The 12,029-nt window shown below is 33.7% G+C and overlaps 1 protein-coding gene across 2 annotated transcripts in view; it reads right to left on the minus strand.

Annotated features, from left to right (window-relative positions):
• Positions 1-12,029, minus strand: part of MAPRE2 (microtubule associated protein RP/EB family member 2) — a 193,795-nt gene that overhangs the window by 64,909 nt on the left and 116,857 nt on the right. For both annotated transcript variants that reach the window (XM_012541338.3, XM_003759796.4), the window contains one exon: positions 8,320-8,447. In XM_012541338.3, the coding sequence (XP_012396792.1) occupies positions 8,320-8,440 (121 nt within the window). In that variant the 5' untranslated portion in view covers positions 8,441-8,447. The remainder of the gene's footprint in view (positions 1-8,319; positions 8,448-12,029) is intronic.

Here is a 12,029-nt window from a genome sequence, read left to right on the forward strand (position 1 = left end):
CCTGGGGAACATGGGGCAAACACACAAGTTGATTTTCATGTCTGAGGAAAGATCTGATGCATGCAGTGTTTCTTGGAAAGATAGAGGTGGGTGGGACTCTATAGAGGATCTAGGGAGTATGTGGGCACTTAAGAGGTAACTGGCATTAAAAATCAGGGCAAGGGGGTGGGGCAAAGGGAAATCAATGGCGGCCTTTAAAATGACTCTGACAGACTTTATCATGCCAGACTTGTCCAAAATGCCGAGTCATATTTCAGTCTAAGATCCTAATCATCAAGTATGAGCCTAGAGCCAGGATTTGAATACAGATAATAGAACACAGGTATACAGAGATGAGGCTGACAGGAGTTACTGACTAGTAGGACAAGTTCTAATATCTTATGTATGTGGCAAAAAAGATTCACAAAATTCACAAAATCAACTTAATAAATGAAAATGAAACCCAGTTTTTAATGGAAAGTATTAACATTAAAGAGAGTAGTAAGAGATTATTTTATTTCAATGATCAGAATGATTATAATGTTGAATTCAAGAACTAATTTTAGAATTGACATACTGTCGTCTACACATAATCAGCATCAAATAACTTGTGTCCAATATTGTAGATAATATATGTGGGTAGATTAGGAATATATATGTGTAAATTATCTACAGCAAATTCTACAAATGAGGCTGAAAGTTCTCTCTTCAACATACTGCATCCATACATAATCAGGATCAAATAATTTGTGTTCAGTATTGTAGATAATATTTACAGCAAATTCAACAAATAAGGCTGAAAGTTCTCCCTTCAATATATAATCAGCATCAAATACCGTGTCCAATATTGTAGATAGTATATGTGGATAGGCTGAGTACATATGGGTAGATTACAGCAAATGCAAAAAATGAGGCTGAAAGTTCTCCCTTCTATCTAATATACTTCTGAGCCACCTGCCTCTACTGCCAGCTATTATAGCTTCTGTTCAAAGAAGGCAAATTAACTTTGCCATTATCTCAAGCCAAATATAAATAGGAAAGTAAATCAAACAGCCAAAAAAAAAAATCTCACTACATAGTACATTCTATATCCAGATGATAGTGGATTATCTTAACCACCTCTTCATTTACATATATGCAAATGTAACAAAGTTAATTGTGGCACTAACAATTATAATGAAACTAAGAGTAAAGAAACTCTAGATCAGAGCTTGTATAGTCCTAGAGTTTCATTACTTGGTTTCAGAGCAAGAGATGATGAGTAGGAGGCCTAAATTTAGATCATTTGGATGGATTTCATCTCTAACCTGTCCTCCTGACATCATTGTAAGCAGCAGAGTACTGAGGACATTGTATTACACTGGGATCAACTTATTTAACAAGGACATGGCCAAAAATGGTAACGAGAAACAGCAGGCTGTACCCATGAGCAGCATGGAGCACAGGTAACTTCATACTCTCTGTGAGGGCAACAAGTTACTATAAATTCTCTCTTCTCTTCCTCTTCCTCCAATGGCCTTTTCCCTTTTATCACAACCTCCTATTTAAGGGCTATCTGCTCCTTCATCCACAGCATAAATATCCAAATTCAAAAGCACTTCCAGGGGCAGAAAATATCACACATGAATCAAATCAAATAATGAACCAAAAAGCATGCCACGTGTGAACATGAAGAAGCACTGAGAGGAAGTATATATTGTTATTATTTTAAGAATTCAGAATGGTTCCCATAGTTATGATCTTAGGAAGTGTTACATTCAGGATTTGAACCCAGGTTTTCTTTGTCTATCACTCTACCATGCCAAAACGCGTCTCAATGAAATTGTGAGTTAGTTAGGCAATATGAACGCTGAAAATAAAAGTAAACAACTATTAAGTGGAACTGTTAAGGAAGCCTTAAGTATCAGTAGGACAAATCAATCAGGAGAGAAGAATCTATACTCTAAAAGGAGCAACCGTACCCCCAAATCATGAGTCCAGCAAAACATGAACTAAATTATATTTTATTATAATGAAAAATCATAGAAAATAATGTTACAATAGAAAAAAGAAACTTTTAAAAAATTGTTCTAATTTAATTTATAACTTTGTTTAAATGTATCTTGAAAACTGCTTAAATTTGAGAATAAGCTATCCTTTAGGATTCCCTTAATATCTATATCTAAGCTTACCTGTTGGACCCAAGCTGGAAAATTTTCTGGGCTTACAATAATGGTTTCTGCAAATTTTCTAAGAGTTTTGGAGCTTGATGAAATTGATCCCTTATAACACTGTTCTTTTTAAGAGCAGGGATGCTGATTTACAAAGGAAACTGATTCTTAGAAACACTTTTTCCTGTGGAGTCAAAGAAAGTGCTTATGAAGATCTAAGGAAAATTTGTGGAGAAAACAGAAAGAAATGACAAGAAGAAACTTCTTTCTTTGCATATGATTTTACAGAGAGAATTTATGAGGAATAAATCTAAAGAGAGAGTATGTATGTAATGTATAGTATGAGAGTGTAAGAGAAACTGAAGTTGCTTTTTTTTATCATGTCTAGAGAAAACAGAACAGAAAGAATGAAGAAGAGTTTTACAAAGAGATTTTATTAGATATCTTGATTGAATTAAGTGGTGTGGGGCTGTGTTCACAAAGATATTATCTGTTACAGTGAGAGCAACTCTTTCTGTGATTAATCTCACAGCTAAAATATTGTAAATATCTATGTCTTCTTAAGGATTGAATTAGTTGTTCATAAATGAAGTAACTTCAATGTTCCTCTGATCCTCTGGGAATTAATTATAATTATAAATTAGCATTAGGAAAGGAAATATTTCCTGTTAGGGAATAGAAAAAGAGACCTTAATTCTTCTGGTATTAGTGAATATCCTCTACCAATGCTTTTTTCTACAATATGCTTAATAGGCTTACATAATTGCCTAAAGCAGTAAGAGTAGCACAGCAAGGATATGTAATAAGTGAGGCTTGAACTTATGTCTTCCTGGTTCTGAGACCAGTTCTCTAACAACCACAGTGAAATGCTTCCCATTGCCTTCTTCCATTTGTTTTTAAATACTGAACAAGGGTGAAAAATCAAGCTGATTAATTGAAGAGAAAGGTTGAACTTTCATTAATCATTAGAAAATATACAAACAAATCAGATTATTTTAGAGTTTGAGATAATATGATTAAATTTGGGAATGAGTCAAGGAAAAGGTTAAGGGATAGTCTATAAGTGAAGTTGGCAGACTCCTTTTATAAGCCTTAGTATGTTTTGATAAAGATATATTGTTGGCACTGCTCTTACACTTATTAACTGAGATAGATTTTTTTGTTCTCAAATGGAATGAAGACTGAAAGAAAAGGACAAAGGAGAAAAAAAGATTTTCTTTAAAAATAAGTAATTCAAAAAATTTAGGTTAACTTTTGTTCTTCATGTTAAAAAACAGAACAACATAATTGTTTTCATTATCCTCTTCTTTCTTCATTAGGATATTTAAATTATTCCTATGACAATCACTGAATTTGGAAGGACCTCACTGGCTATTTACTCCAATCCATAACAGAAAGGAATTCCCATTATAATTTGCTCAACAAGTGAGCATCCAACATCTGAAGTCCTCCAAAGAATGAGAACCCATCATCTCTTGAACCCATTTCACTTCTGGACAATTCTACATTTTGGGAGGGTTTTTTTGTTTGTTTCCCTCCTAACATCAAGTTTAAATCAGCCTTTTTGTAATTTCCTCTCTTTGCTCTTTTTTTTTTGTCCTTTGGGGACAAACAGAAAATGCTGAATCTTTCCTTAATAACTTAAAGACAGCTGTCATGTCCCCTTGTCTTCCCTTTGTATAGCCCAAATCCTTAATTTTCTTAAACTAGTCCACAACAGACTCAATTTAGGTTGTATTTCTCTGGAGTACAATATAAGGAATCAATAAATAGAAGGACAATCATATCTCCCATCTATTACTTAATTTTTCAAGGTTTAACTCGAGTGCAACTTCCAGCATGAAGTATCCACAATTCCTTCTTTGTCAAATCTTCATTGAAAAGAAAACTCCCTCCACTTTAAATTTCTTACAATATTTTGCTAGGAAAGAGGGCAAAAAGCTTATTATTATACTTTTTCTTGTAGCATAATTATTTTTGTGTTGCCTTCTTTCCACCCCCAGACACCTGTTTGCAATCCAGATCATCCTCAAGAACCAGACTGTGCTTGTTTTTATATCCCCAATGCCTAGTATGCCTTTTCATAGAATGGGTGCTTAGTAAATGTTTATTAAAATAATTTTAGTGATATGAATTGATAAACATATTCCAAATATTTTGTACAAGTATTTAATCAGAATAGTGACATGTTCTTCAAGCTGAACCAATCTGAAATTATGTGTAGGTACAATCCATGGAAAACATAAAAGTATGAACCACTTTCAAAACCACATCAGATTGAGCAAGAAGCATTTGGATAATTTATTGCATTTAATATTCTTTTTGTAGATAGCATCTCTCTTAATGCCTCACAACCTGGATTTTAGGTTTGCTGCTTCTTGTTTTTACTTTTAGTGTTAAGAAAGAAAAGCAAACTTAATATGCAAATGATTTCATGTCCCAGATTTAATGTTCAAAGAAAAAAACTCATAAGTTTACACTCTTGCACTTTAATATTAGGTGAAAATACTGAGTCAATTTCATTATTTTACACATTATTATCTATTTCCAAGTGTTATCTACCTTCCCATGTCAACCTTCCTTCCATTAAGAAGCTTGTGTGTATGTGTGCAGCTACATTTGAGAGAAAGAAATATGGTATTGCATGGAAATTAAATAAGTGAGATGCTGCATTTTAGCTTTTTATGTGCTAAAAAAAACTAATGTTAACTTTAGTATTAGTTAGGGCAGTCTCCTAGCAATAGAGGAAATGTGTGTGCGTGTGTGTGTGTGTGGAGAAATTAAAAAGGATCCTTCCAGGATTCAAACATAAGTATTTAGAAACCAGGATAATAAGTAACTTTGTAGAAATGAAGATATCAATTTGCAATAGTCAAATCAAAACAAATCTTAAATTCAGGTTTTTTTTTTGCAGTAGTAAAGCACTGGATATGAAAAGGAACATTATTTATGAGAAACTGAAATAGTTCAAATCTGATTGAAAAACACAATAAGAGGGTATTAAATGGTATGCTAGACAGAACAGATACAAATTTAGTCTGCATAGCTCACTGTTTTCTTGCACGGTATATTGATAGGGGGACATGACACACAGAGTAATTAGTTATTTATATTTTCAGCTAAATGCATCATGAAGTTAGAAAACAAAGGGCTTTGTGAGGTCAGAGAGCTAGGCAGGAGGAGGGGGCTGAGCTATCTGAAATAAGGATGGAACGAACTTGGGAGATGAAGTAAAAAGGAAAAGAGAGAGGCAATATAATATGGTGGAAAGACTAGCCTTGAAGTTGGAGGAGCAGGGTTTGAATTCTTCACGTTTCTTTACTAGTGTGACCTTGGGCAAATGGCTTAGACTCTGGACCTCAGTCTCTTCATCTATAAAGTAAGTGAGTTCAGCTAAAGAGCTCCAAGATCTTTTCTAGTTGTAGGTCTTTTATAGCCAGGGAATAAATCACACACAAAATAACCTCTCTCTCTCTCTCTCTCTCTCTCTCTCTCTCTCTCTCTCTCTCTCTCACACACACACACACACGTGCGCACGCGCCAAAATCAGTCTCTCTGAGTCAGGTTCTCTCTGTCTCTGTCTCTCCTTCCCTGACTCCAAAGAAAATCATCCATACTATGTGACATTACAGTCTCTTACCACCAATCAATCAAAAAGAGCATTCATTAAGCACCCACTGAGTCAAAAATAGCATTTCCTAAGCACTTATGTGCTAGAAACTGTGTTAAACTATGTGCTAGGCCTTGTAATAGGCACTGTACATACAAAGACAAAAATCATAGTCATTGGCCATAAGAAGTACAGGTGACAGGAAGAATAATTTGTGTTTGGATATATGTATGTATGTATACATTTGTTGTTCAATCATTTCAATCACATCCTATTCTTTGCAACCCCATTTGGATTTTTCTTGGCAGAGATATTGGAATGGTTTGCCATTTCTTTCTCCAGCTCAATTTACAGATGGGGAAATTGAGGCAAACAGTTAAGTGACTTGCCCGGGGTCACACAGCTAGCAAGTGTCTGAGGACGTATTTGAATTCAGATCTTCCTGACTCCAAGATCTAGTGCTTTATCCACTGTACCACCTAGTTGCCCCTATGTGTATATATATGTGTGTATAAACATAGATATATACATTAAAAATAAATACAAGGCAATTTAAGGAAGAGACCATAGTAGCTGGTGGAATTTGGGGGAAGTGTCATAAAAGGTTTAATATGGTGTTTAAGTTAAGACTTGAAGGAAATCAGGGAATCTAAGAAGTAGATATTAGCAGTGGAGAACATCAAAGTAAAGGAATGGAGATGGAAAAATGGGATATGATGAATAATGAGAAGATGAAATGGATAAAGTAACATGTGATAAGTCCAGGAAGGCAGGCTGAGGTCAGGTTGTGATGGGCTTTAAATTCCAAAGGAGATGATATATTTGGAACCCAAAGAGATTAAGTGAGTGATAAGGACAGATCTGAAATTTAGGAAAATAATTCGTAGGAATCCTAATATAATGCTGCTTGAAACTTGGTGGACAGGTAATCCCAAAACCTGTACTGTACCATCCAATATGAAGGATTTTGTCACTGGAACAGCCATAAGAATATTTGTAAATTAATGTAATGGAATATTATTGTTCTATATGAAATGAGCAGGCTGATTTCAGGAAAGTCTGGAAAAACTTACATCAATTGATGCTGACGGAAATGAGTAGAACCAAAACAAGTGATAGGCTTGGCTCTTTTCAATAATAAGGTGATTCAAAGCAGTTCTAATAAACTTGTGATGGAAAGAGCCATCCACATCCAGAGAGGGAATGATTAAGACTGAATGTGCATAATAACAGCATTTTCACTTTTTTGTTGTTAGTTTGCTTGACTTTTCCCCTTTTGAAATGATTTTCTAAACACAGTATGACAAATGTGGAAATATATTTAGAGAATTCTTTCAGTAGTAAAGCACTGGATATGAAAAGGAACATTATTTATGAGAAACTGTTCAACCTATATTGTATTATTTTTTCTAGGGATTGGGGGAGGGAGATACAAAAGGAGAAATATTTGGAACACAAGGTTTTTGCAAGGGTGAATATTGAAAACTATCTGTGTGTATTTTGAAAAATAAAAATCTATTATCATTAAAAAAAAGAAAATTTCCAAAATTGATAAATAAAAGTAAACATATTCACATATATAGATGTAAGTATACCTAATGGTATAAAGAAAAAAAAAGATTAGATGAAGTATAGTATAAGATAAATTTTAATTATGTGAAAATATATAAATTTTTTTTGTTATTCAATTGACCTCATTTGGGGACATCTTGGCAAAGATACTGGAGTTGTTTGCCATTTCCTTCTCCAGCTTATTTTACAGATGAGGAAACTGAGGCAAATAGGATTAAATGTCTTACTCAGGATCACATACCTAATAAGTGTCTGAAGCTATATTTGAACTTAGAAAAATGAGCCTTCCTTACTCCAAATTCAGCACTCTAATACCTACTGTACCACCTTGCTGACCTATGGTAGTTAGAAAACAGATCTAGAATTTTCTCCTAACAGAATTTTTCTAATTCTTTTTAATATGACCTCTTGAAACAAATTCCTTTAAACTGGAGAAAAAGGCAATTAAAAGACAAACTGAAAACATTTTCTTCAGCTGAATATTCAAATTGGCTAGATTCCACTTCATTTTTTATTAATGTATTTAGATCAATGACATAGTCCTATTTTCCATTTATGACTTTTGGTCTAGAATTCAGAGGCAGAGAGATCCCAGTGAAGAAATCTGAATTCATGGAAGACAATATATTTTGCTTTCCCAGGGAATGACCTTTATTTCTTTGATAAAGTTAAATCTAATTTTCAAAAATGGTTCAACTTTAATCAAGATCTTACCCAGCTTTCTGTAACCTGCTCCTGCTTTATCAGTAACATTTCTTTTTAATTATAGATTTTTGTCTTCTATAATGCATATACCTTGATCATTTCACTCTCTATAATTTTCTTTCAAATATCTTTTTTTCATAATGTTCTTCAGTTGTAGACTAGTTTTTCTATTTCCTCTTTATTAATTCGTGTCCACTCATGTTTTTGTTTTTTTCATACCAAAGATATAATATAGAGTATATGAAATTATACTTTGACTGATCCAATAAACATTTAAGCAGTACTTTAGGGACAATTTCTTACCTGAACAAAGCTGTTCCACTTTTGTGTAGTTTAAAGATACTATGTCATTCACCCATGCAATGATGTCATGTCTGCTCATAGTCTCTTGGGTTATCGAGGTAGAATACACATTGACCGCCATTCCCCAACTGGAAAAAAATACATATATTTACTCTAAAATTAATAATAATAATAGAATCCTATAAATAAACCACTGACATCGGAGCAGCCTTTCAGACAGAACTCTTGTTTATAATCATCCAGATAAAACAGTGACACAAAAATTTTAAATTTAAAGTTTTTTTTTTTAACAGTTGCCAACATATCTTATACTAACAATCTCCAAACTATATGGAATGAAAAGCTTTCAAAACACAGTTGCCTTAAGGGAGTTATCAACATTATGTGGGAAAGGATTGAGGCATAAATCATCTCTGTTGTCAGGTATTCTATTGGAGCAGTCCCAAAGATGCTTTTGATGAGTCTAACGAAGATGAATTTATATTCCAATAATTGTATCCAATTACAAAAAAATCAATTATTTTATCCACTTACAAAACAAATATAATATTACAAAGCAGCAATTTGGTTACTTTCAGACCATTTCAAGCACCATCTAAAAAGATGAATATAACAAGATAACAGTGATAATAATAACCATCAAGGCTATAAAAAAAATAAGATCCAAGAAAGCAAAGAAAAAGTCCTCCCGCCCTCTGAGTGATAGCTATATAAATTCTATCAATGTTATGTCAAATATATCAAAAAATCATAAAAATTATTTGCTAAATCATGAGAATTTTTACGTAAAAGCAGGGATTTATTATAGTGATACAAGCTCTAATAATTGTTACAGAGATTCGAGAAAAGTCATTCTTAAGGAGCTCAGATACTGATCAATGAAGATTTTGTACACAAGTGGTAGAAACTATGCAACATATTATTATAGGTTGCAAAATTTAGCATATGCCAAAGACATTTTTTCAAGTGACCAGAATGTTACATCAGAAGCTTGAGATCCTTAAATTAAAAGATAACAGATTCCCAAAATACAAATATAAACCCCTAAATATCCTTGAGAATTCAGTAAATAAAGCTATTCTGGAACTGAAGTATTATTGCTGATAGAATTAATGATTAGACATACGATTATAAAATCTTATAAAACACATTTTTTTTATATTACCAGAATCAATCTTTGAATGATACTGTCCTTTCATTAATTTTTAAAGATCAGGTTCATTGACAGTCATCTAATTTCTTTCAACATCAGAATGGCCTTTTAAATCTTGAGTAATCATCGTAACATACCAATAACAATAAGAGTAATAATAACAATTAAATAATAAATAAAACATGTAAATGGGACTTTAGGGGCCTATGAACTTTAGTAATCTTCCATCTCTAAATGCTCAAATTAGTTAATCTTAATTAGAATTTTGACATCATTTCAGCTAAATTAATATTTTAAATTTTCAGTAATAACCTACTTATATAGGACTTTACAAACAATAAATTTGCTTTTATAAGTATTTTATCATATCATTTGATCGTTATACCCATGGAAATGGGACCAATGGTGGTAGCAGCCAGGAAATGAAGGGATAGGAAACCTGGTTGCTCTAATCCTGCAAGTAGAGACCCATGAGATGTAGAGAAGGCATGGAGAAGGGCCAGGAATGGTATTACTCTTAGAGATGCTTGCATTCTGTAAAGCCCTCCCTGATCTGATCTAGTTATAGCTCTGAAGGGCAGCTAGACGGTACAATAGAGAGTATATTAGAATGGGAGCCAGGGAGATTCATCTTCCTGAGTTCTCTGAAATCCGACCTCAGATACTTACTAGCTATGTGGCCCTCAGACAAATTAGTTAACCCTGTTTGTCTCAGTTTCCTCATCTGTCAAAAAAAACTGGAGAAGAAAATAGCAAACCACTCCAGGACCTTTGCTAAGAAAACCTCAAATGGGGTCATGAAGAGATTGAAAAAATCAATTGAATAAATTATGGCTCTGTATAGCACCTCAATAATCTCCATTCACTGTCCCATTACCTCTGGCTGCCTTGACACTTCTGGTGATCTATCAGTTGTTTCCTCCACTACTAACATATTTGCTCATGACATAACTTCTTGGGAGGAAGCATGGTAAAAAGGAGGGAAAATAATTTTTGTTTTAGTAAAAGAACCCTAGACTAAATAACTATAATAATCTAGTGTTTGACGAACTCAAAGACCCCAGCTTTTGGGATAAGAATTCACTATTTGACAAAAACTGCTGGGAAAATTGGAAATTTGCATGGCAGAAACTAGGCACTGATCCACACTTAACATTGTACACCAAGATAAGGTCAAAATGGGTTCATGATCTAGGCATAAAGAATGAGATTATAAATAAATTAGGAGAACACAGGATAGTTTATCTCTCAGACCTGTGGAGGAGGAAGGAACTTGTGACCAAAGAAGAACTAGAGATCATTACTGATCACAAAATAGAAAATTTTGATTATATGAAGTTAAAAAGTTTTTGTACAAAACTAATGCAGACAAGATTAGAAGGGAAGCAATAAACTGGGAAAACATTTTTACAGTCAAAGATTCTGATAAAAGGCCTCATTTCCTATACATACATATATATGTATATATACATATATATATATAAATATATAATTTATAAGAAATCAAGCCATTCTCCAATTGATAAATGGTCAAAGGATATGAACAGACAATTCTCAGATGAAGAAATGGAAACTATTTCTAGTCATATGAAAAGATGCTCCAAGTCATTATTAATCAGAGAAATGCAAATTAAGACAACTCTAAGATACCACTACATACCTGTCAGATTGGCTAGAATGACAGGAAAAGATAATGCAGAATGTTGGAGGGGATGTGGGAAAACAGGGACACTGATACATTGTTGGTGGAGTTTTGAATACATCCAGCCATTCTGGAGAGCTATTTGGAACTATGCTCAAAAAGGTATCAAACTGTGCATACCCTTTGATCCAGCAGTGTTCCTACTGGGCTTATATCCCAAAGACATCTTAAAGAAGGGAAAGGGATCTACATGTACAAAAATGTTTGTGGCAGCCCTTTTTGTAGTGGCTAGAAACTGGAACTTGAATGGATGCCCATCAATTGGAGAATGGCTGAATAAATTGTGGTAATGTGAATGTTATGGAATATTATTGTTCTGTAAGAAATGAACAGCAGAATGATGTCAGAAAGGCCTGGAGAGACCTGCAGGAACTAATGCTGAGTGAAATGAGCAGAACCAGGAGATCATTATACACGGCAACAACAATACTGTATGATGATCAATTCTGATGGACGTGGCCCTCTTCAACAATGAGATATGAACCAAATCAGTTCCATTTGTTCAGTAATGAAGAGAACCAGCTAGACCCAGCAAAAGAACTCTGGGAAATGAGTGCGAACCACAACATAGCATTTCCAATCCCTGTTTTTGTTTGCTTGAATTTTTGATTTCCTTCTAAGGTTATTTTTACCTTATTTCTAAGGTAATTTCTAAGTCCGAATTTTCTTGTGTAGCAAAATAACTATATAGATATGTATACATATATTGTGTTTAACATAGACTTTAACATATTTAACGTGCAATGGTCTACTTGATATCTAGGGGAGGGGTGGGGAGAAGGAGAGGAAAAGTTGGAACAGAAGGTTTTGCAAGGGTCAATATTGAAAAATTACCCATGCATATATCTTGTAAAT

The sequence above is a fragment of the Sarcophilus harrisii genome, chromosome 1 (assembly GCF_902635505.1).
Source record: "Sarcophilus harrisii chromosome 1, mSarHar1.11, whole genome shotgun sequence".
Lineage (NCBI taxonomy): Eukaryota > Metazoa > Chordata > Mammalia > Dasyuromorphia > Dasyuridae > Sarcophilus > Sarcophilus harrisii.